The 27,003-nt window shown below is 39.3% G+C and overlaps 1 protein-coding gene across 2 annotated transcripts; it reads right to left on the reverse strand.

Annotated features, from left to right (window-relative positions):
* Positions 1-13: 13 nt before the first annotated feature.
* Positions 14-22,793, reverse strand: grm2b (glutamate receptor, metabotropic 2b). Of its 2 annotated transcripts, none has more exons than XM_026348675.1 (6): positions 22,203-22,793; positions 17,408-18,032; positions 7,508-8,345; positions 5,955-7,018; positions 2,948-3,140; positions 14-2,049 (listed from the first exon to the last, which is right to left on the reverse strand). In XM_026348675.1, exons 2-6 carry the CDS (start codon positions 17,912-17,914, stop codon positions 1,976-1,978), a joined length of 2,676 nt encoding a protein of 891 aa, XP_026204460.1. In that variant the 5' UTR covers positions 17,915-18,032; positions 22,203-22,793; the 3' UTR covers positions 14-1,975. The 2 variants fall into 2 exon arrangements, with proteins under 2 accessions (XP_026204460.1, XP_026204461.1); XM_026348676.1 differs by having other exon boundaries at positions 17,408-18,053.
* Between the last annotated feature and the right edge of the window lie 4,210 nt (positions 22,794-27,003).

Raw genomic sequence — 27,003 nt, forward strand, 5'->3', positions numbered from 1 at the left:
CATTGGTTTGTGAAGCTCTGCTGTGATTTCTATATTTGATAAAGTTTCTGCTGTGAGCTGTTCCTGTTGTACTGTAGAAGTCAGACAAGATTTTTCTTGTCTGACTTACCAGTGGCTACTTAAGAAACACATTAAGTTAACTTGTCTCCAATCTGGCTGATCTGACCTTCATCAGTCACAAATATTAACAAACACAATATTTCTAAACCTGTAAAACACAAAGATTCATCATATTTCTTTCTTCATTTTTTTAAACACAGCCCTTGAACATGTGTGATGAGTGATGTTCAACAAAGTAACTGCCTTTGGCAGCACTAACCTCAAGCAAGCACTTACTGTAGCTGTGGATTATACCTGCAAAATCTTCTGGAAGAAGTCTGGACCATTCTTCCTTTCAGAACTGCTTTAGCTCAGACATATAATCATGATGTCTGGTGTGAACAGTTCTCTGTTCAGGGCTTATTCAACAGCATCTCTAATGGGTCTAGGTCTGCGCATTAACTGAGCCACTCCAAAAAGCAGATTTTGGGTCTCTAAAGCAGATTTACTTTGATGTGTAGCGTCATTGTCATGATGCTTCAGTCAACTACTACAGGGCTTCAGCTTGCAGACATCCTGTAAGATACCTTGATTAACTCCAAATAATTTTCCACAATGGCAAGCTGTCCAGATTCAGAGCACAGCCCCAGATCATGATGTTTCCTCCACCATACTTTACGTTAATATGATGTTTTCATATTATTTGTCACAGTAATGACGTTCACATCACATTTCATAGGCAATTTGTAAAGAAAACCCAAAAATTGTAATAAGTGCCATTACTTTTTACTGAAACATTGTGTGTTTTATTACTTTATTCATTAGATAATGGTATGCACAAAAGATGTTTGTAATGAATATTATCCACTCTAATATATTGACAGTGACATTTCAAATATGGGTGGTTGCCAATTTACTGACTGTACATTTAACATACAAAAACAGATGAGGCAGACGATGGGTTGTTTAGATGATTGTTACAATTTAATGTCAGGAAACTCCAATCAGTATAAAAGATGAAAAAGTCCAACTTGGGTGAATATGTTTTTTAGGCACTGTACATGTACACACTCGGCTAGTTACAGCAGTAGTTACAGCTTAGAGATCTGAGCACCAAATACAAGTCTTAGTATTAGAGCACAATTAAGAATCATGCTGAAACTGATTCACTGATTCATCTTTAGCTGAACTCCACTTTTTTTTACTGTGGTAAAATTGGAAGAAGTGACGCAATAAGTAGATTCAACTAAAACAAACATTGTAAAGTAAATTAATTTGGTTGTAAAGAGGAGAAAAATTAAACCCTGTGTCCAAAAATCTCTGATGTCAAGAATTGCAAGCAATATTTAGTCTTTTAATATTAAAAAAAACAGTTTATTTACATAAATTACAATAAAGCACACACTGTTATACCAGTCTACATTAACACACATCCTTTATATTGTCTAGTTGTGTAGTTTTCATCACGTTCACTATGATTAGTCACATATTTGGTTTAACAGAAAGGGCTAAATTTACTCAGTAGCTTTTTTTTTCAGCATCTAAAACATTTGGATATATTCACAGCACTGTAAGGACAAGATAAGAACAGCCTTTTGTTTTATTTAACTATTGCTTCACAACCACCCATTTAACAACAAAACTCTTAAGGACAAGGCACAGTGCATTTAATCACACCTATCTGTAAACCAAGGAGATCACAGCATATTAAATCTATACAAAAAGGCTTTACAGTTGATACATACTGCTCACTGAAGGAACATTATTTAGCTTTCACAGTTAGAGTTACCCTGGTCGCTGTCAGTCAGCCTACCCAGACAGAGTTATCTCTCTGCAGCATGTTGGATGGCATGAGGGCTCCGTCATACACAGCCATGTTTGATGAAGGGGTAGCTGAGGATGGAGGTGGTGTCTTGTGCTTAGAGAGGAGCCTTGTTCACAATGAAGATGTTGTAGAGTCCACCACCTCGCGGCCATTGCAAACTGCCGGAACATAGTTAGAGGCTGATCCTGGGAGAATACAAAACGGCAATGTTAGCCAGCCAAGAGTTTTTCACTGCTACGGAACAGAAAACCACAGGTGAAAGCTATAAAAAAATTATAAAAGCAGACAGTCATGAGTAATAGTTTATTTCTTACATGGTCTCCGATATGTGGAAAGTACTAATGTATTTACTTAACTCTATACCTAATGTTTAAATATATAACAATATACATTTTCTTTTGATAGCATATTATATATTGGTGACTTTTGCTTAAGAAAGATTTCAAATACAGGACTTTTATATGGCATGAGTTAGGATTAAAAGTAAAGTAAAAGGTTCAAAATGTCTTAGTCCCAAAATCAAATGTTTGAAATTTTAGACCACAGTAGTCCAGGTGAAGAGATAACAGGTAAATAAGCTTTACATGCAAATCTCCTTGCTCTGAAGAGTAGATACTACACTGAGTGCATTATGTGAACCTTGTATTTATATAGGAAGATAATTGTGCTATGAATTATTTGTCAGTTTATTAATAAGCTTTAGATAAGACTTGCTCTTATCCAGCATGAAAAGGAACATAATGAGTGGATTTTAATTGCTTAACTACGCTGATGCAAAACCAGAGAAAATAACTGAAAGAAACTTATAATAATGTGCAGATTTTAATTAGTTTCTTTGCATAGTACATTCATATTTCTTTGAACAAAATATAAAAACAGCATTACTGCACTGCACCAACTTCTCGTCTTCATTCTGATTATTTTTAAGACCGTGCAACATTTAAACGTTACTTTTACCTTTGCATCATTAAATGGTGGTGTTACCTAAATTCTTATACAATGTTGCAGTTGAATTTTGAAAATCCTAAAATGTGTTTTTAATGGCATTATGTAATTAATACATAGGGGGTGTAGTATTTGTACCTTTAGAATAGCTGGAGCTGGGAGCAGAGGCCGTACCAGACACTGTGGCACTGAAGCGATTGGCTGTGACTCTAAGTGTAGCCACATTTTTCTGGGGCTGGAACAGGATGATGTGGATCTTAGGGGAGAAGAGGCAGCCGAGAACCACCGAACCACTCAGACTTACAGAGACACACATGGTGGTGGTCTGCACCTGTGAGGAGAGCAAAGCAGGTGCATGATGAACATATCAGTCTGCACTTGGACTTCCTCCCTTTGTCCTCAGAGCACTAATGAAGTTTGTTCAAAGACCACCTGTCCTCCACACTCCTCACACAAACACACCTGTTACAGGCTTTGATCAAATTAGTTCACTCAGATTTTCTTTTTTTTTTTTGCTCTGGATACCCCCAAACTGTTTTCTGACATTTCCTAGACCAAACAAATAAGTGCAAAATAATGCGATTAAATGGTATGTGCTATTCATCATATCATGATCAAACTCTCCTCCTCCTGCCGCCTCAGATGGCTTAGCTTGGGCTTCACAGTATATCCATCATCTCACCCACACAATGTCCCAATGATTACAGTCTAAAAATGTGCCATTAAAGAGAGAGTAATATTGTCTAATTATTGCATATCCCAAATAAATATATCAATGTGTAATGTCCTCAAGATACAGCTTCGACAAACAATGGTTTATTTCCACATCCACCAGATCTGGGGTAACATAAGCAATAATTTAGAGATGCGTTTCTGACAATCTGTAAACCTATGTCCAATTTGCACTCCTCTTTCAACTCTCTTTTTCTGCTTTACAACAACTCCTGAAGCTGCTAAATGCTCCAGTGTGTTCACCGTTTAACTGCACACGAGCAGGCATTATACATGTGATTCTGTTTTATTCTTATTACTACACAAAATACTGCTGTTGTACCCTGCAGTCATACTAAAACATGTTTGAGATAGCTGTTATGCTACCATAGTTACCCTGATTTTCATTTTCAATTATGTGTGTTTTAAGTTTTCAATTATGTATGTTAGATATTCTAATTGCCTATTTGTATGTGCATTAATATGAGGGCAAGAAGAAGAAAGTGGTATAAGCACAGCTGGCTGTCCTGGAAAGTCGGGGCCTTGTTAGTCATATTTCAGCTGCTAATGTGAGCTGACTGCTGGGGTCATCTTCCTGAGCACCATCTCTTCCCACCCCACTGGTTTACCCTGCAGTCCAGGAACTTCTATTTGCAGAACCACAGCATGAAGTGAAATCCCTCCTAAGCATTCTGCACAACAACAGCACTGCAGAAATATGAGAATGAGAGCCCTCACACATTTCAACATAAAAAATAAAACTGCAGGAATATTCTTTTTCTTATATTGTTTTCTCTATGGTTTCTTATCTTTTTCAGGCATGGTGACGTCTTTCTAGCAGCTATTTTGATTTACCGCCTCTTTACAAAAATTAAGTATCAGTAGTCTGTGTTTTTACTTTAAACGTGACAGCAAATAGAATGAGGCTATACCTTCTACTCTGAATCCCTGTTGAGATTTTTTATGCTATTTATCTGATTGATTTTATTATTAAATAGATATGTTCATAGTATATTGACAAATGTTTATAGTTCCATAATTCATTGATATTCAGATTCAGTATTTTAGTGAAAAGCTTAGTGAAATAAGAAGACCGAAACATAAAAGAAAAATAGATTTAAAATAATTTCACTTTAATTTTTTCTCAACATAAGAGAATATCTGTGAGACTTTGAATTCATCATGATTCACTGAGCAACAAGGCTAGCCTCTCATTAGAATACAGTATTTCCATGCTATTCAACCCTAATTTGAAATGTGGCAACTGAACCCAGAGCCATTATTATTAGTGTCACAAAGAACTGAAGCATCAAGGTCCCTGTTTCAGTGCCAAAGCACTCATTCTTTCAATTACTCTGTCTGCTGGATGATGCTTTATTCAACAGAGTTCAGCTGGTCTCATGAATCCCATTAGGGATCAGGTAAGGTAAAGGCTTTTGGTTTACAGTTTTGGTTGTACATGTGTTGATCACTACAGACATGAAAAGCCTGAGGTACCTCATGATGATACAAAGCTTGTGTGATCCTAGACCTCCCCCCATCTGTTTGCACAACAAAGGCCTTGTTGCACACCCTGACCAAATGCTGTGGCAGTAGACTTGAGTCTGCCTAAGGCACCAGAATTCATAACTTATATGGTCTGTCAGTTTAATGCCTCTTTCGTTTTGTTATTTTTATATTATTTGTCTTCCTTTACACTGCATGGAGAAATAGATTAATTGGTCCTTACAGCTATACATTTTATTCTCCAGAAAAACAAAATGTACATTCTAGTTGGTCTGCAATGCCACACATATCCAGTAATAATAATGACATAATGCAACGTATTAATGGTTGTTTATGTGATGCAGGTTAAAGTTAGTCTTTAGCAAACTGTCTAAATGTTGAATCCTGCAAAAAATGATATATATATATATATATATATATATATATATATATATATATTCTGCAGCAGATATTCTACAGCATATTTAAGGAAGCAGTCTGTGTTCTTGCTTACCTTTACTACAACTCATAATACTGCATGTTAAGCTCACTTGATATGACCAGTTGGGATTTAGCCTTTGCATCTAATAACAAAGTCTTGATTTAATCTGCAGAATTCCTAAATGTATGTTTAAACATGCAATGCCATCATTCAATCTTTTGACTGTCATTAATTATTTGTCCATATTCAGGCATCATCTGTCTCCAGGATCTTTGTTCTAGTGTTGAAACCTACATGAAAGCCCGCTCTCTCCTGAGTGTGGGTGACAGTGATCAAATGGAATGTGAAAGTGACACCTTCTCCTTTTAGGAATGGTAAACACACAGGGGATAGTCATTTATAGACTTTGTTTACATTATTTCACAACACTGGGTTTGCAAAGGGTCTAGAAAAGTAAATGCTCGATGGCACATTTGTTTTATAAAAAAGTGTTTCATAGATAGGTACCCTGTAATCGCTGGCAGTGACATAGAAGATTGGCAGGAAAGCTAGCCAGATGATGCAGGTGGTGTACATGGTGAATCCAATGAACTTTGCCTCATTGAAGTTTTCAGGGCATTTTCGCGTCTTGAAGGCGTAGACAGTGCAGAGGATGATGAGGATGCAGTTGTAGGTGAGTGATATGAGCATGCTGGACTCCCTGCTGTTGCACTTGAGGGTGACCACATTTCTCCTCTCTGGGGTCACCTCCTTACGAACTCCTGGCACCTCCACCAATAGCCAGATGACAGCCACCAGCAACTGGCAGGAGATAAGAGCACCACAGATTGCTACCTGGGAGGCTGGGCTGATGAAGCGTGGCCGCTGAGCTCCATTCTTTACCCCGCTAAAGATGCGAGCAATGCGATTGGTTTTGGTTAAAAGGGCAGAGTAGCACACTGCGAATGACGTTCCCAGGCCTAATCGACGAAGCGTGCAAACAGCAGTAGAAGGTTTGGCAATGTAGATGAAGGTCATGCTGTAGCACATCAGCACTCCCAGCAAGAGTATGTAAGACAGTTCACGTCCACTTGCTTTAACCACAGGTGTTTCATTGTGCTTGAAGAACAGGCCCACTACTGACAGAGTACACATTATGCCTAGACAGGAAATGGTAACAGGCCCAATGGCCCAGGCATCCTCCCACCGGATATACTCTTCAGGCAGATCATAGCAGCCAGTCAAATTAGCCAGAGGCCACTGACCAAAGCTGCAGTCAGCACAGGTGAACTCATCCTGAAGGTACTGGTAGGGCTGACAGGGGATGCAGATCCAGCAGCACACATCTCCAGGCTGCATGCTCTTCACCTCATTCTTTCTACAGGGGTCGCTGCATTGCGAGGTGGGTGGTATGTGGCCATGCCAGGGTACTAGGGTGGTGTTCAGGGTCAGATTCTGTTCCCAGTATCCAACTTTCTTGTAGACGAATTTCCCCTCTTCTTTGTGGTAATGAAAGATGTTGTAGCGGCTGATGCTGTCGCCAACAGAGTCGAAGCGTACAACATTCTCCGTGTCTGCAGGTCTGAATGGAGCTGGGAGGAAGCAAACATGCAGCAAAGTTGACTTTAAGCTACATAGTATATATGTATAAAAGTATACAACTTGTGCAGTTATCTGAAGGAGTTTGTGTATATATTCTTCAGTACTAGTAGTACATTAGTACTCTTAAATGACAACAATCCTGACTTATTATGTAGTAAAATCCCGTCAAGTAAGTAAGCTCATCTAAATGCGAATCTTCATTCATCCAACATATTCCCAGACGTATGTTCTAGACAGATTCCCCTCCCTCTGATTTCTCCCTGCTAATGCAGGGATTTTTTTTGCTAATTGAAATGTAAATCACAAATCCCTTTTCAATGCCTCAGAGGAAATCATTTGAAGTCTTGAGACAGTGCCATGCTTATTTGCAACCCCTGTTTGCTTTACATTAAATGTTTACAATGAATTTAATCCTATTCTGTGACATTTTAAAATTTGTACACACATATAATACAGATATTTCTTCCATCTGGACTTACCTTCAAACTTGGTCTTCAGGATGAACTCTTTGTAGAATCTTTTGCCATTACCAGGTTTCATAGCATCACAGACCTTGGATGTGTTGGAACATACTGCTTGTCTCATGTTGTGCAGAGCATAAGCCATGGCATAGACTGCATTTACAACAAACATGATTTTGGACTCCTGTTCAAAAGTTCCATCTCGCAAGCTGTGTTCACTGCAGCCATGGTCCTGAAGGTTGCAGTCAAACCGGTGCTCCCAGAACTCTTTGAACCAGGGGTTTCTTGTATTGGTGTAAGGGTTTAATTTGGTAAAGTAGTCTTCAAACTCCCTGATTGGGTAGGATGCCAGTTCGATGGTGAAAGCCCCATCTGCTGCAGTCTCACTGCCCCTCACCACGCTTTCTTGTGCTCCCCATCCATCGCTGGCCACCCAGGTGAAGCTAACATTCATGCGAGCAGCAGCCACCAGAAGCTGACGGGCGTCTTCACTGCGGGTGAAGAGGATAACCACCTTGGCATTGGATTTCTGCTGCAGGGAGCGGATCACATTCTCATAGCCCTGGCGGTTCATAGAGCGGCTCACCTTGGCTGAAGTGGCAATGCAGATTTGGCGAGTGCGCGCCTCCTGCTGGAAGGCATCAATGCCTGTCTCGCCATAGTCACCTTCTGATGCTACTGTTGACACGTAGGTCCAGTTGAAATAACGCAGGATTTCAGCCATGGCCTTGGCCTGGTAGAAGTCAGCGGGCACAGTGCGAGCGAAGTAGTCATAGCGGGTCTTATCACTGAGCTTTGCACTGGTGGAGGCATAGCTGATCTGAGGGATCTGGAACAGTCGCAGTAGGTTGGCCACCTGGAGAACGAAAAGAAAGTTTTGGGTTATTATGGTCATAAAGCTTCATCTAATGCTTCATTTCTAAGATCATCTTTTTAATATATGTTTTGTAATATATATTTTTTTTATACTTTATTGAATATATTCGGGGGTAGGTAGGGATAGAAATCATGCTGAAGAAAAACCACACAAAAATATTGGTTATAGTTACTTTAACAGATCTAGAATAGTTGCAGCCTGTGCAGAAAACATCCACATTTTCTGAATAGCACTTTTTTAGGGTTAAATAGTCTATATAATGGCTGTCCAGTAAGTCCCGAAAATCTGAAAAATGCTCCAGTGCTGCATTTCAGGTCTTTAAAATTGACTTTTTGAAACTTGTAGATATCCATCTGGTCTTTAGGTGAAGTGGAGCCATTCAAGCATTGGAGCTGCTGTCTGATGTGCTTCAGCTCTTTGGCAGAGACTTGCAGTGAAAACGTTCGCTATTCAGCTTTTCTCTATCTTAAACTGTTTACTCTGTCGGGGATCCACATCACCGGCAGCTTGTGCTAGAAATGCCTTCACTGATAGTGCCAGATGACAACAGCAACAGTGGCATAAAGATAAGAGTTTTATCAGTGGGTTTTGATGTTTCCTCGCATTGAAGTCATTCTGTTATTATTCAGTAACTGCTGACAGATTCTGCCAGAAGTTACATTGCCCAATGACCCCAGACATTTCCTTATGGAGGTGATAGCTGGTGTTGCTGAGTTCAGCAGAGGTGGATAATAATCTCTGACTGAAAAACCAGCAAGACATCCATGTTGGACAGAAGCCTGCTGAAATGATTATGCCCGATTCATTACAAAAAATCACAGCAATTATTTTCCCACAAAGCATTAGAGCTAACAATGACAGAGAGCTGGTAAAAACTTGCCATTTTGCAGGATTCCTCGTGAGACGCAGTGGTGATTACTGAATACCCATGACTTCACTATAACTACCTCCTCCCTCAGGCATCACTGTATGCCTGGAGGCTTTCCAAACAATGGCATCCCCATGGATGTAATTGGAACCTTCCACACTCACAATCCTAAGTCCTATTAAAAGTACCATTCTCTCACTTGTTACAATCCACAAGAACTTAAACAAAGTTGTTATCCTCAGTGTGATATTATAAATGCTATAGACTACATACTAGTTGTGCAACCAGTTAGTTCAGACTGTAATACCTCAAAACCAACTAGATGGATTACTGTAGTACATATAGTGGCAAGAAAAAGTAATTTCCTGGTTTTCTGCATAAACTAATAATGAAATGTAATCTGGTCTTCACCAAAGTCACAAACAAACATAATATTTCTAAGCTGATAAATGATGATATTCCCTCCATTGTACTGCACTGATGTGATGATGTTTTCATGCTGGTTCTGGTTTGCTGCTCCCTTTTTATGCCACGTGTACTGCTGCAAACAATTCAACTTTCAATCCACAAAGTATTTTCCCAGTAGCACTGTGGAGTGCCAATGTGCTCTTTGTCAAAATTCAGGTGTGCAGCGATGTTAATTTGAGAGGGAACATGCAACAATACGTATGGTGTGAAAGGAGAACTGAACCAATAACACACTGACACAGTGCTATAGGAACATATTTTGTGGATTGATAAAACTAAGGTTGAATTATTTACAGAAGTACACATGGCGTAAAAAGGGAGAATCCTATCAGCGAAGTAGAGTGGAAGGAACATCATAACTGGCAGATCCATTGCTGCCTCTGGACCTAGACAGCTTGCCATCATAGACGACAAAATAATTTCATAACTTTATCAAAGCATCATACAAGATAATGTCAGGGTGGCTGTCAACCAGCTGAAGCTCAGAAGAGTTTGGGTGATGTAGCAGGAGGTTGACCTTTAACATCAAAGTAAATCTTCAACAGAATGGCTTCAGAATCATTTTGGAGTGGTCCAGTCAGATACCAGACTTCAGCTCATGAGAGATGCTGTTGAATTACCTCAACAGATCCCTTCACAGCAGATGTCCTAAGGATATGGCTGAACTAAAGTAGTTCTGAAAAGAGAAATGGTACAGATTTCCTCCTGGACATTGTGCCGATCTAATCCCCAGCTACAGAAAGTGCTTGCTTGAGGTTATTACTGCCAAAGGTGGTTCAACTATTTATTTTAACAGTGTTTCACCTACTTTTTCCACTATCACTTTTTATGTTTGATGGTTGTCTTCACTTAAGACACAAGATTCTGGTGAAGATAAGATTACATTTAATGACCAATTTATGTAGAAAACCAGAAAATTGCAAACAGGGCCTCAGCTTTTTCTTGCTTGTTCTTGTGCATTACTCACCCCAGATAAGCAAGAAAGACGAGTTAAAACTGTTAATGTGATTCAAACACATCCCTTTTGCCTTAGATATTACTGACATTACCCCCAATTTGCAAGTGGTGTTGTGCTTACCCATGTTTAGCTAAAACACTAAGAGGCAACAGACATCGTAGGCATACTACAGGCTCTAAATGGAGTAAATATGATGTATTTAGACAAGAATACAATGCCTGTGTCCTCGCCACAGTTTTTCCTAGAATAAAGGACAGAGATCTCATCAAAATACCGACTGAAAGATGGTGCTTTCTGTTGTCAATGTAAGGAGATGCCTGATTCATCTATGTTGCATGAAATATGTATATATATATATATATATATATATATATATATATATATATATATATATATATATATATATATAGTATGTATCAGATCCATGCGCAGCAACACTACATCAGTCAGTCACACTTGCATCGTAGACAGGCAGTTGGCCTTCATCAGCTGTTTTTTTTTAGAGAAGCTTGACACCACACCTTTCAGGACGGCAGTGGAGTGTGTGACAGTAACCGTCTGTTCGTCAGTTTCTCATGCAGTATTTCACTCGCGCTCTCTTCATCAACAAGTCAGATAAGAACACTCAGGAAACTCTCCAAACCTGCATGTGATTTCTTACCTAAATCCCATCATTATAGCAATACAGGCCCTTTGACACCACTCTGATGAACAGTACTTTATGCAGTTTTACCAAAACATATGTATAACTCTAGGCTTTAACTTAACCCGCCCTTTGTTAAGTCATCAACCACTAAAAAAAAACTGAAGCACTAGTTAGATTCTCTTCATGTGTCAAAGCTGATGACAAAATAATATTGGATGAATAATATCCCTTAGGATGATCTGATGATCTTAATGCATTTTTATATTAACTGGATCAATCAGTGTTTTACTACTATTTGAGGGGGGCCTATTTGTTGTGTGAGGACGACTATATTTACAAAAAAATTGCAGAATGTTTAATTAATTAAAAAAATTAACTGTTGTATATATTAGATATAACTGTATAATAATAATAATGTATTAGTGTGTTATACCATATGTCACCATGACAAAAAAGTGTTGAAGTGACTCTTTTGGAAAACAAAAAAAAAATCTAGTTCTCAAAACAAAACTCTGCAAATGCATAATTTTCTCTTTATCTAAGAGTTAACAAGAACGTTTGTTTAACGTATTTTTTGTCTGAATTATTTAGTTAATAGCAGGAAACTTTAGAATATATGATTTAATTGATATTGTATGACCACCATACAGTAGACTATGTAATTTATAGTCCATGTGTGTATCTGTGTGCAGAGGTGGTTTGTTTAAATGTAACAATAGAAGCAAACTAAATAGCTGTTTCTGAATATGAGATATGAAATATAAAAACACTACTGTCAAGCAGTGGCTTGTGCAGACAAGGTTAGTGATTTGGAATCCTTTTTAATGGTGTGTGAGCTTTCTCCTTCATTTTTCAGTTCAATTCAGTTTATTTATATTACAGCAAATCACAACAAAAGTCATCTCAAGGCACTTTACAGTGTAGGGATTAAGCCTTAACAGAACATAACAAGAAAGCTTTAAATTATCTGCAAAATTCAGTAAACCCACTTGAACAAGCACCAGGCGACAGTGAATGCTAGTTTTCTTCGTCGTGTGTCTCTAAGTGTCACTTAGAGCACATGTGTCACTTGTTTGTTTGTTCACAATGAGTGGTTTAATTCTGAGGCATACAGTACATAATGCTACTTTTCACTGTAGTGCTTTCAAAATATAATCTAAATCCAAAAAGAAATACAGATGCCGTTGTGCAAACAGCAGCCCAAATTACCCATGCCAAGTTTGTTTTGAGTCCAATTGGGAATAATCTGGTTTAATTTATGCAGATGAGAAGTTGGTCCTGCAGAAGTGAAATTACACACAACAAGCAGGGAAAAATACAAATTCTACAATATAAATAAAACAATCAAAATCTTTTATTTTACCTGAAATGGTATCCACTTTAATTAATATATTGAAGTTGCACATTATAATTATATAATGCCACATTACCATGGTGAATCTAGACATGACTATGACTAATTGTTTGTGTGGGATTAGATATAGGAGAATGATGTCATGACATTATTTAAATGCATGCAGAGGTGTACATTTTGATGCAAACATTTACTAAGAAGGAAAAGGTATCAAGGCTAAATAGGCTAAACAAAGCTATAGTGGATTGTGGAGAGATGGCTGAAACAGCAGAGCGCCAGAGTAATTCAATTGATCGTGCACCATCGAAAACAAACAGTTCATCTCAAGATGCATTTCTGTGCTCACCCACTTGGATCTACTTTGTAGACTGTTTGAGGCAAAAGGAAGCACAATAATGAGCTTGGTGTTCTTAAGTTTGATTACAGTGTCTCTCCATGCAAGGCTTATTCTTCCAAATTGGAAATTGAATCAACACATTTGCAGTGCTGTACACCTCTGATGCATTCGTTTTTGCCAACAGCTTCAAATTCACCGAGGTATTTTCTTTTTTTACTGCCAAGGAAGGAAAGTCGTAGCAGGAGCAGTATGGACTGTTCAGAAGCTTATGCCATTTCATTACACAGTATAGCTGATCCAACCATATCTGTTGGATCAACTATCCATCTGTCCCACAGCTGATAAGTATCACATTTGATTGAAAGCACATTTGCTGTGTCCCTCAGTAACAGTCTGCTTACACCAGTGTAATTCTATAGGAAAACATATTTTCTCTACATTGAGTTTATGTAAATATTGTGTCCTCAACTAACTTGCCACAATTAAATGCAGCGCTCCAAGAACATATAAAAAAGGGAGAGCCACCATTCCTTTAATGTACTTCAACAGGACAGGAACATAGAAAGTCACACAATAAATGCATAAACAAATAAGGTTTTCAAAGCAGGTGATGCACATGTAAACAGGTATATTTTATATTGTCTATAAGCCCCTACATGGAATACATACAGTACATGTCTGTGAGTTTTGGTTGATCTAGACCATGTATTATGGTTTAGAGAGTGCAGTTGCAGGAAGAAATGTGTGCTTTGTGTGTTGCATGCAGTATTTCAGGACGAGACAATTCTTCACATTAAACTTACATCTATTATTTCCTCCCACCAGCAAAGCCATGCTCCCCACAAGAGCGACCTTTCAAGCCGGTCTAAAATACAGTGTTACATCTGAGAAAAAGTATTGTTCTCTATCATCTGCTTAGCTTACAGCTCTGAAATATCACTTCTAGCCTCTAGCAGTTTTGAAATAAACTTGATAAGTCCAGTAACTCCTACTGTTATTAAGACTATGCTCCTGTAACACAATCTTAAGCAGTGTGCTAAATAACAGCCACAGGTTCTGAGCAAAGACTGATCATTTATTCCTGTGATGGTGTGTGAAGAAACAACAGACAAGATGAAGGGAAGTGCATCTGGAAATTGATATACTAGCAGTGTTATTGACAGTGTGGGTCATGACTATAACCAACCTTCCAGTCATTACAATATTTCCCTTCACTTTGAAAGACATTCTGGTGCTAATTAGGGAGCTGAGCTGTGTTCTGCGAATGTGCTAAAATTTCAAGTTCAAAAATAACCGTTTCAGGGAGAGGAGGGAGGGTGGGGAGAGATGAGGGGGATTCAGCTATAATATCACATGATAAACAAGACCCTTTTGAAGTTAACACCAAAGAAGAGATTTTTCTTTCCACTCGACACACTCTGTGAAGATGGCAACACAATAAAGCCCTCTCCAGCTCCTCTGTGCAGTGCAGATTTAATAAAGCACTGCAAACCAAAAGTATTAAACATCAATATACACTACATCAGGACAGACACTCTTATGACCTCAAATTATTGAAGACCAAGCAACTGTAGCAGTGGTAGGACAGAGTTATTCTGACATCTTAAAGGGTTTCATTGGGTGTTTTTAGTGTGTAATATTAGATTTTCTGCATTCGCTATATCTGTTCTATTCTCTATTCTCTATCAGCTTTATTAAATGTTTTATTTTGGAGGATTACAAGGACCTCACAGTTTTTATTATCACAAAAAATACTCGATTAAAGACAGTTTAAGTGTGTATTTGTGTTTTTAAAAAGTTATGTAAATTTAAGTGACTATGCCTTCAAGCAAACTTCCAAGTGTAGTGACTTGCTGATTTGAATTTTCTGTGTGCAAATAGTAAAGAATGTTTTCATTGTTCTCTTAACAACAATTTCTCTATAATTTGAGGTTTAATTCATTCAGCTGTAAAAGGTGTGGGCTGCTAGGGCTGAGTCATCATTCATAGTCCATACAGCTAATATTCGAGGTGGGAATCAAGCTTGTTTTCAAATAATTAAACAGTGAGCAGATATAAAAAGGACATATATGAGTAACAAGATGACGAAATTCTCCTAAATATTGCTGGGCTAATTATGAAGGAATCCTTTTTAGGTTGAGGAGAACCTGGCTTATTTCCCACCATCTTTCCCACATCTTGTCCTTGGCCCCTCTCACAAGCAGCACAGTCTCCTCTCGACACGCAGGTGGACATGTCCCTGCCAGCCAATGGAGATGCACCCCACAGATGGGAAAAAGCAGCTCTACTCAAAGTCCCTGGCACTTGTCGTCCCTTTGCTTTCTAACACCCTTCATCTCCACAGAGTGCTTCAATGGGATGAAAAGGGACTGTTTAAACCAGTGACCTCTCAAAAAAAAATCCCACCACTGGATTCTCGGCGCTCTCACGGCTCAATTCATTATAGCGCCCGATAACTAAACGTGCTAACAAAGAGACTGTTGAGCAAAGTGACACTGGAGGTATGTATTGAAATTCATACAAAAAACTCAAAAGCAGCAAGCCTCTTTTTAAATCTTTGCGGCTGTGCGTTTGCTGAAGACTAATTCAGAGGGAGATATCCAGACGGCCCTTTTCATGCTTCTTTAAAACATACTGTTCTTTTGTCAGTGAATCATCAGGATTAAAGGAGAGGACCTGCAGTATGTTTCCCACTTCTTCTTAAGTGAGGAAGCCTTGTGTTCAATGAGGATTTTAAATGAGTCCAATCCTGGGTCCAGTCTGTCTTATTCCCCATTAAGCTTTAACATGCTGACATGATGCTGTAGTACAGTATGTGATAAAAGGGGAATTTTAAATGAAACTGAAATTATCATTATCTCTATGACAAATCCACAAGTTACACCCTGCTATTCTGCAACTTGTTTTCCAATTTGCATTAATTCAAATTTTCATTTTACCTTTAGAGTACCAGATTAGCTTTTTCCATCTGATTCCATTCTTTGTGCTATGCTAAGCTAACAATCTTCTGCAGGTATTTTATGAAACAGTTATGGCAGAAGCAGGAACATGCAGAGTAAAACATTGGAGCACTTCAATACATGGCTGCTTCTGACATGGGCCAAGTGACCTTTGCTTAACCTTAAACATGCCACACACACAACCACACACGGGAATGAGGCTGCAGCATTCAAGCTGATAATTACATGTGTGAATAGGTGAAATGAGGAGCACTGTGTAAAGTGCTTTGAGTGTTGAAAAGAGCTTTATAAGTGCAGACCAATTATTTGCTGTGGTAAAAAAAAATCTTGAAAACTTCCAAATGTACTTTTACTTTTTGTTTTGTTTATTGGTCTCATGATGTAGTGTGACAGCACTGATATAAACATCTTCAAATAGTCCAAGCTGTGCTAAAAGACTGCTCAATCAATTTCCTGCTTGCACTTGCACAGAGTTGCTGTAATGTGGTTATTATGGGAAAGGGCAGGGGTTTGAGACCTCAGAGCTACTAAATCAGCAAAATCCTTTTGGTTAATGACGTTTTGTAGATGGTGAATGTCCATTAGCTAGAATAACCAGTTCAACTAAACAGGCATGAAAAGCATGGCCCGGTTAGATAAGTAAGTAAGTGAAGTCTCATTAGACACCGACAGACACATTATTGCTATTAAACATGATTTGAAGGCTTTATCATGGTTAAAAAAAATGTTTACTCTGTGTTCATGTGTGGGTGTTTATAATAAATTTGTTATGAACTGGAGTTAATGGAAAGTCAACAAAATTATTCCTACACACTTTGTCTCACTAACACCCAGTGCATCATGGTAATTATGGTGTGTGAGGGCATTCGGAATTGATTAATTATGCTCAGATGTTTTGCCTCTGGCAACCTTTCCTACGTGTGTGAAAGGTCAGTTTTCTTTCCAAGGCGGAAATGAAGTCACTGACAAAGTGATGTTGATGCTTAAAACAGAACCATCCCGGGTTGATTCTCACTGTAGCCAAAGCAAAATCTCCTCCACTGAAGGCTCGGTCCTCCAGCTTGGAAAAACCAGAGATTCACTGTATTTCTGGTTATTGTTTGTATTTATGATGATGAGTGTACGAAAGCAATACTATGCCCAAGTATCAGAATGAATACTAAACAAATGAATAAATGAATAAGTAATTAGAAACTATAGTATGTGGGTTATAGTAGAAAGGTTTATGATTACGGCTAGTATTGTCAGGGGTAAGCAGTTTAAAACCTTGATTTAGATATGGGAATATTACACTGGTCACCATATTGTTGGGTGCAAATATCTAAAACTAAAACAATGTCACAGAAAAATGGGACAGAAAAACATATAGTTAGTTGAGGGTCTTTGGTGTAGTGTATGCAAATGCAGTTGGAACACTAGTCATGTGATCTAAGTGAATTTGCTTATTTACCTGAATTGACACGTCACTATAGGATCCTCCAATGACCCCAGAGATGGCAAGTGGAACCTCTTTTTGGATGGGTCTTGAGCCATCTGGGCAGATGAAACCTGGATCATGCACCTTGGTGAGGGAGGCCCTGACAAAATCTAGGGACTGCTCCAGAGCGTAAGTGTCCTTTGAACAGGTGTCCAAGATGTGAGCCCCCAGCTGGAGTCCGGGAAGGATGCGGTCACTGGAGTTAATCTCATCGAGTGCCAGCAACATGGCCTCCAGTCTTTGGATCCCCCTCTGCTCATTGATCTTACCACAGTCCTCCGTCCCGTCACCCTTTTCGTGCACTGGGAACAGGCCCCCAATCACCAAGTCCCCCTCCATGATGATCTCACGTTTGGCTGTGGGGGGTAATCTGGAGATGCTCGGCAGGACGCCTGGTATTAGCAGCTCCAGCAGGAGCACGCGGACGGGCCAGTAAATGGCAAAACTGGCCAACCTGGAGCGGAGCACTGCGCTCAGCATGGCAGGATCAGGTAGCAGGAATCAGCTGGTTGAAGTAGAGAGGAGCCGACGTTCACAGCGTCTGGAGGCAGATCACTTTCAAGTCTTCTCTCAGTGGGTGCCGCATGTTTGATATTTACTGAGTGAACAAAAGGGGAAACTAATTATCCAGTTAATCAAACATGAAGCATGTATCTATCTATCTATCTAACTATCTATCTATCTATCTATCTTATCTATCTACACCCACTCATAGCTTACATAGATTACTCTCTTTGAGACATACACACACATTCAACGGTCTGAAAATGGCACTCAGCCATTAAGCAGTAAAGGCAGGAAGTGTACCTTTTATTGTACATAACCAGGGGTGACATTTCTTATCAGATCTAACTCGAACTGTTTCGGTTTAGAGAAGTCTAAACGCAGGACTGATTATTCGGGAGGCTGAAGTGGCGCGTTGAATCTCAATAGAATTTTTTGTAGAGACAGAGAGGTAGATTTTATTTCAATGAGGCTCTTGGTGATTCCAGTGTGAAGTGTAATCACTGCACTTTTACCTGAAAGACAAACCTGAAGTTACTACTGCCGAGTGGCCGCATCAAATATTTATAGATATTTAAGGAACCTCTTGAGTGAAGCATACTTTCTAAGCTTACAACAGAGATATCACATAGATGTTGGTTCTCCTGAATGGCTGGGGTTGCCATGGAAACATGATGGGTAACTGGAGGGAAGTGGGCAGTGAGACATGTATGCTAATATAGTAGATTCCTATCGTGTTAAGGTTACAGGTTTAGATCTCACCAGGAGTTATGTATGATCTCTGATTAGAGAGGTGGGCCGGTTCAATCACAGAGCCCCAACAGTTCTGTTTCAAGTCATTCATAACGTTCATCAAACATACAAACAAGTTCAGGAAACGTGTTGATTTAGGCAGATATGAATGGTGACGATAGACTTTAAATGACTCATAACAACAGTCTTTTCAGGGTTAGTATGATTACTGGCACATCTTTCTCATATTCTATTTTATGCAGAATATTAGGCAAATTATTTGAAAGTCCAAAAATGGCACATAATATTAACAGAAACTGCCTGTGTCTGCTTGGATTTCTTTAAATTCAAGATGGGATTTTAAAGGATTCACACTGGTATGTCCACCGAGCATGGCTGTAGATTGGACTATTTAATGTGCCGCTGCTCCTCTCTCTATTAACAAGCAGTGGGGAGCTTATTACTAACCGCTCCTCTTCTGCCACACAATACTGTGACATTGTAATATTACATAAAATATGTAATTTATAGCCCCAAATTAACTTTATACTGTGTCATTACTTAACAGTTATTTTACTCATCAAGTGTATCTTGTTTCCTGTGCTCAGAGACAGAAACCACTCGCAGGTAGACACACCGGAGCAGGCTAAACCTGCTTCTGCTGTGTGTATGTGTGTAACCATGTTTTTGCAGGAACATCGGAAGTATATACTGTGACATCCAAGGAGCAGTGTCAGAAATAAACAAACAGTGAAAATGAGGAGGAAAGTGAAGTGTAATGAATGATTAATTGTCCCCCCAGATAGATATTACGTCATGTCGTGGGTGGGAAACCTCGTAGTGCATTGATAAATACACAATCCTCTCTCCAGTAAAGAGGATTACATGTTGTAACGTGTGAAGCTGTAATGTAAAATCTGTCTGAGAGCCGCTGTGTGTCCTGGACAGTAGCTGCAGGTGTTTGGTATTGCTGTGGCCTATTATTAGAATCAAGGTGAGACCATAGCTTGAAGAGTCCAACATTAAGAGTCTAATTGCTCTTCTGCGCTGTCTGTTGGAGCAGATGGGGGCTTTCTGCTTGCAAAGACTAGATCACAGTGTGAATTAATAGTGCAATAAGAAACAGCCAATTAGGCAAGCCTATGTAAATTAGGCCAAAATGAGGTTGGAGGTCCAGAAGAAGCAAAACCTTTAAAGAGTGCAAATAGATGCTGAAGAGTCTGAATTGGACATGAAACATCATTTATCCTACCAATCACTGGAAACACCTATCACCCGGCAGCAGCATTATCAGCTCGCATAGAGTTAAATCTCAGCCTCTGTCTAGCTCTGTAGTAGCTTTCTTTCAGGCCCCGATCACATCATTAAAATTATCTTGATGTAGAACACGGGTGTCACACTCACCCTCAGCAGCCGAGAGAGTCACTCGCTCTCCGGCTTTCACACAATATTCCCTGTGAAAGGCAAGTTCAAAAGGAAAAAGGCAGCGTGCTTTACTCAGCTTTGAACCATCAGCTAATGCACTGCTGCTCACACCCAGCACGGGGAGAATTGCTCCAACATTAGCATAAAGATGCAGAGAACACCATTGTCTATTGTCTTATGCATATATAGCTAATGTGTAACGTATGACTCACTGTAGAGATGCTTTGAGCCATGCTGGTGACTGTCATGTACAGTTCTATTTAATACATGTACTGTACTATAAAACCCTAAAGTCTAATCACACATTTGTTGACATGGTCCACCATGTTCATTCAAATTAAGTGCATTGATGTGTTATTTAATAATTGTATAATGCGTGAGGTTGTTCTATGTAATTCCGTATACAGTTCTATTTTGTAAGGTCTTAAACCTAAAATGACTTCTACTGTAATTTGACGCTATACAAATAAAATTGGATTGAATTAATGCCAGCACAACTTCATGATCATTTCAATGTCATCACCTCGGACGTTTACATTTTGCAATCAGCTTTGTTTGGCACATAGCACACTATGTGCACTTTTGTTTAATATTTGAAAGTACATTACATGACATTTAATTTAGTGTCCAATCCTCTACACATGAGTCATTAAGCCTGTTGAGTAAGAACGCCCTAGACACAGCACTTGTCCCATGTGATTTATTTTTAAAAAATTGTGTTCAGATCTTTTTGACAAACACTGATGGGACAGTAATTTATTATATTACTGGTTGTTGTTGTTGTTGTTGTTATGACAAACAAGACAGATTATGGGCATGGTCTCATCCCTCTCCATCCAAAGTAAAGCCAGGTTACATTATTTTCATGTAACATGACACTAGCAAGCAACAGATTTTCACTTTATACTGAAAAACTGAGCTATTTAGTTAGAAGACATAAGACAAAAGAGTTTTTTTTATTGTACAAAGGTACGGCATCCGACTGTCCTGAGGTATTTACATTTATTCCTTTCTGGATTATCCTCATTTTGAAGTTAAAGTTTAAAGCAGAGTAGTCAATGATACTTCATCTACCACTGATGAAACACAAAAATAAGAAGAGAAACTGCAGCTGCTACTGATTTCTATCATTATATCGTCTCCAGTGGGGACACAGTTTATCCTTCCACCTGGACTTGTCAGCTGAAGGAATTAGGATGCCTCCACGGTGGCCAGCAGCCAGCTGATTGGGAGTTTCAACACTGATGCATCATTTTTGTTTTTCAAAATAGCGCAAGGAAATGTGGCTGTGAGTCTGTTTAGCTCCACAAAGGGCCTGTGTTAACATTCTGACTAGATGATATAAAATGTTTAACAACTGTGTTCTTATTTTTATTCATAAGAAAACTTGTGTCTAAACTGCAAAATTAAACTGAACGGCAAAGTGCAGATATGAGATGGATACTGACTCCAGCTCTGTCTTTATTTACCGAGTGCTGGTCACTGTGGCATCTTCAAATAATAACGTTCATCAAGACATAGTGGTCAACCTGTTAAATTTGAGAGAAATCCCGGTGCTACATCACATCCTGCCTAGTCCACTGACAACAATGTGATGTGCCATTATGAATTTATCCAACGCTAAATCTAGTGTTTTTGATATTTTCCCTCAAATAGACACTTTTATCAGCATTGCAAACTGAAAATAGCTCAATTACTCTCACCCAGCAGATTGCTATTACACTCAGAAAACAAAACCTCTGATTGGTTTGAGATGAACCAGTGAGATATTAGATTATGCAGTTTTTATCTGAGACAACAAAGAGTGTGCTGAATATTTGCTCCGGTCAAGTGGAAAGAACTTTACACACTGATTCCTGGCTGTGCCACTCAGGTGTTGTAGTGACAAGTAGCAATCAAACATAAGATCAAGTTCAGCTGCTGTTTGCTTTTAGACATGTTCACCCTCATTGTTAGAGATAATTCTTCAGTGCAGAGACGTGTTGGGAAAATGTTGCTGTTAATAAGTGATCACAACAGATAAGTCAATGACACTTGAATTAAGATTAAGGAATCAAATCTTATGAGAAGGTTAAAAAAAATGAGTTATGAAGGGATCCCTTCTTACCTGGTTGCTGAACATGTCACTTGCCTGATGTGTGTGCAGGTCTCTCTTTCATTCACACGACGCACAGAAAACCAGAAGCGAGCGCTTCATGTGACGGACAGAGTCCAGATGTCGCTCACTTTGGACATGTTTGCCAGACAGAGGTTTGGATCTGTCCGTGGTTCTGAAGCGCTGCTCGCATCGGCAAGTCCGGAAAACTCCTTCCCGTGCTCTCCAACTTGTGCCGGCGCGCTGTGCAAGCTCGGAGACCAGGGCGACGCAATTTACCGCCCAGCTGCTCAAATGTCCACAAGCATCCGTAGTAACGTGGCTCGGATCCTGTCTCTATCCGTCACTGCCACCTGAACTGAGAAGTGAGTCGAAATGAACTTGCAGCTGCACAGGCTTTTCTTCGCATAAGCCTACATTTCCCCCCCCAAAAAACGCATCTATTCGTAAAGTTGATCAAATCAAACTTCACAACGGGAGCCGTGCGGATCGTGCGCCGTGGCACCGTCGGATCCCGCACACGCAGCCTTCTCTCTGCTGCTGCACAGCTGTAATGAGCAGACACCGTCCTCCGCCTGCGAGAAGCCTGACGGTGTGTTTGTGAGGTACAGCACCGACTCCAAACTAATGACACCTAACAAGCAAAAAAAAAAAAAAGGTAATATATGCTGCTTAGTATGCAGGAGTAAGGAATCAAAACAATGACGAAGGTGCATTAATGAAAATCCCAAATCCTGTTTCCAACTTCTGCCTCGTCTTTTGAAGTGACTCATCCGCTGCATTCCCTGTGGAGATGAGCTCGCACGGTGTCATTCTTATTTTTAATGATAAACCGAGAAAAGAAAGTAAAAAAGAAAAGGGAGAAAAACACAGCATCTTTCTACAGAGACGATTCAAGGCGCTGCCTCTGTCTCTGTCTCTGTCTCCTGCTAAATTTAGACAGATGAGGAAAGAAAAAAAGACATTTTCAAATTTATTTTTTTTACTTTATTTTATTTATTTATTTATTTCGGTCTCCCTTTATGAAGGCTGGCCAACTCCTCATTCACCTCCGTCTCATTAAAACTGAATCACACTCCAGTTGAGTGGCACAGCACTTCACACACTGGAGAGGCACGTTGCAGTTTGTTTTGCACCGAAAAAGGCGACAGTGCACCCCCCCCCCCCCCCCCCCCACACACACACACACACACACACACACACACACACACACACACCCCACCCTCTCACACCACCTCTCCACACACAACTCACCAAAGTTCATATTATTGCTCATCTACCAGCAGGGTGGGTGGCCGGGTGTTGATGGGGCCATTCCAGCTCAAGGTTTAATTAAAAGCAAAGGTCTTCATATATCTCCATATGTTTTGCTGTCATCCATCAAACAACATTATTTTTGACATTTTCTGTCCCACTGCACTTACTCCACCTCTTAACTATCTAACAGGCCTGTAACCAGCAGTGGGACGCTTCTAAGTCTCACATGATCATCAAGGTTAACTCTACTTGATGCTGTTCTGTGGAAAGGGATTCTGCAGAGACATCATTTCACGCTACAAACTCTGCACCCTTTTTTTTTTTTCCCTCACTCGAAACAATATTACATCAGCAACATTCCTGTTGCATAATTAGTGAAGAGTGCAGAAAAGGTCTGCTGCTGCACCAGTTTGGCGTTTTGAGTGTAACTCTGTACCTTTCTGCACAACCAGCTTACTGCTCCATCTAGAAATCGTCAGCAAGCATAAAATAAAGTTCATTCTGTAAGAATCGCTTGCTTTTACCAATTTCTGTCACCTTGAGCAGCGCCACCAAACTCCTCACCCACACATACAGAGCAAAACACATCTCACCATTTTCAAATGTTTCATTTCCGGACTAACAATTGCTACTTTGCAGTTAGGGGTTGGAAAAAGAGGAACTTTTCCTGTGTACAGTGGCAATTAAAATGACGAGCGGGTCCTGCTTGTTGCATAATTCCCTCAGCTAACACAAAGGGACCAATTTTCTCCTGAAATAGAATTGTAGTTTACATTACAATAGTTGGGGGCATGTGGGTGGAAAGCAGGGTTTAGATAGGAACATGCCAATTAATGTCGAGTGAAATTATAGAGGACAGAAACAGAGCGTTGCTAGCCAGTGGTCAGCGTGCATCAGCCTGACTGCTGCTCTCTTTGTGGTTTTACCTCCAATTCAACATTAATGAATGATGACAAAACAAATCAGCCCAAAATCCACAATTTAGTTTCTCTGTGGTGTTTCGGTTTTCAGTTTTACTCTTCACATGTATGAAAACATCATAATAACACAAACAAATTACTTCCTTTACAGCACCATGTCTAGTGCACAGAGAGGAAATGGATGAATATCTTCTGATCAGGGGAGTTTGGGCTCAGCTCAGAGTAATCTCTTTTAGGTTGCCAAGACAAAACCTTCACATTTCCTCTACAACATGTTGTATATGTGCAGGGGAAGGTGGTGCTTCAAGCATTAAAAGGCTTATTTGGAAATAGTTACTCTCGATTATGGAACAGTGATTATTGTACCTTGTAAGTGCTTAAATCATTTGAATGGTCGGCCTGTGGGTTTTCCTGAGCAACACAGACATTGATTAAAAAACACATTTTCTGTGCGCACAAATTCAATCTCAATGAGATCATTTCTTTTCTTTGTTTAAATCTGGGTGAATTGCCACTTTGAGCAGCATGATTGATTGTCAGAGACTTCTTTTCTTGTAACAGGAAGTTCACAGCTTCAACTTCCCATCTCAGATGTCCGTCCACAGTTACGGCTTAAATTGTCTATAGTTTAGTTCTTCATTTATTGCTGGGATCACAGCCAAATGGCCACAACAGTCCAGTGGAGCAACAAACACATGCAATAGGATGGTCACACAGGTTGCAAAGAAGCCTGAAGTGTAATGTGATCGTAAAAACCACTCTCTATCAAGATAAACCGGAAAGTAAGAGTGGTTAATGTGCTGATAATTGTCTCTTGTCACACAGGAAAATTTCCCCATGCAGGCAAAGCTGCAGCAAGTAGAAATTCTGAATGTATACTGGGGTGTTTTTTCACACCTAGTTTGTGCAATGTGCATGTCTAATCTATAACAAATACATATAAATAATTAAGTATTTCTTTATACATGTAGTTATTTTGTTATTTGTCTGCATGTTTCTTTATCCCCTTTCTGTTTCTTGCCCCGTCTGACTTCTGTCCTTTTAGACAAGTTATCACTTTACCTACATCCCCCTGTACAAATGAAGAAATTTAGTGTTGCACTAGAAAGGGATTAATTAAGTAAGAAATCAAAATGAAAAATTAAAGGAAGTAAAATTGATTGATAAGATGAGTGATGGTGGTAAAAAGAAATGAGTCTTTAATGGGATGTGCAGCGTGGTATGTTAAGGAGCCATGTGCTAATGTTGTTTTATGATAAACAGCCACATTCCCAGGTTGCCAAATGTAAAATAACCATGAAGGCCGTGATTCTTTCAAATTTCATTTTAATTTATATACAATAGTGGTATTTTACATTGCATTTTCTTTTCTTGTCTTTCTTCTGTAAGGATATCAGCCTATTTTAAACCTGCTTCTAGTTCCTGAAGGCAGCTTCAATAAAAGCAGCTGAAACTGAGTTGTTCCTGTGTCCCTTGTAGTTGGCTTAGGCCTTTTTCATGTTTCATGGCATTTTTGGAAGCAGAAACCCCAGAAAACTTGACAGTATCATCATAAATACAATTCATGCTAAGCTACAAAATAATAATAATATTTTTAAAAAAACACTGCAAAAAGGTGGAATTATCCTTTACATGACTATCAACTTCACCTCCAAAAGCTCAATCAATTCAGATTATCTGAACTGTGCCTGACCTTTTGCCAATATTAAATTTAAAATTTCTATTTGTCTATATTTCCTGTGATCCATGTGTGCAGAGAAAACTACGTAGCCTACAAACAATAAACGATTGACAGAACAGAGCTCGCTGAGTTACTAGTGATTGTGTACAGTAGAAAGCGCCCACTGCTCGGTTTATAATTACTCACCCAGAAAGCAACTCAGCACTTCATTCTCACTCCTAAAGCTCATCCATCTCATTTAACTTTATCCTCTGGGAACCCAAACCCATCTTTTGAGTAATCCACATTTAGATTAAAAATGTAAACACACTCTATAGATCTGCGTATTTGTGGAACATTTGTCAGCTCAAGCTCAGCATTGTGTAAATTGAAGTAAATTAATGAATGAGCGACACCCGTTGCGTTTTAACGTTTCCATGTTTCTGTGCATTGAGGTCATATAGTAGGTTACTGAGTGATTATAAACAAAATCACTCTAATGAACAGTTGGGCAGCTACATGATCTCCATGAATACAATATTATTTTCCTTAGAAAACACACTGACACTGAGATCAGGTCAAAAAATGTAATTCAGACAAAATCTAATTGTGGCTCGCTGCCTCTAACAACATGCTGTTGAGGCCTGAGCCAAGGAGTTGTTTTTACCAGGTTATCTGCATAGTTTGCTTATTTAAACCTTTAAATCAGCCAGTGTACAAGGTTTGTGCCAGGTGTCACACATATAATGTATCTGAGTAAACCTGCTAACCCGTGGTAAGCATCCAAGAGCCTAAAGAACCTAAAGAAAAGAGATGTGATATCAATAAAGCTGAATGAATATACCTACCTCAACGTGTTAAGTTTACATACTAATATTAAGTATTTATAATGGCCATAGGGGGGGTTTATGTATCTGATAGTCAAAAACTTCACAGTAGTTTTAAAATGTCCCCTCTGCTTCAGGCCACTGCACAA

This window comes from Anabas testudineus, chromosome 5 (genome assembly GCF_900324465.2).
Source record: "Anabas testudineus chromosome 5, fAnaTes1.2, whole genome shotgun sequence".
In the NCBI taxonomy this organism is placed as follows: domain Eukaryota; kingdom Metazoa; phylum Chordata; class Actinopteri; order Anabantiformes; family Anabantidae; genus Anabas; species Anabas testudineus.

Coding starts and splice junctions, on each gene's coding strand:
- grm2b (XM_026348675.1), bottom strand. CDS start 17,914: ATGCTGAGCGCAGTGCTCCGCTCCAGGTTGGCCAGTTTTGCCATTTAC. Junction 8,346..17,407: donor ATAGTGACGTGTCAATTCAG/GTAAATAAGCAA, acceptor TTCGTTCTCCAG/GTGGCCAACCTACTGCGACT. Junction 3,141..5,954: donor TCACTGCCAGCGATTACAGG/GTACCTATCTAT, acceptor CTCTCCTCACAG/GTGCAGACCACCACCATGTG.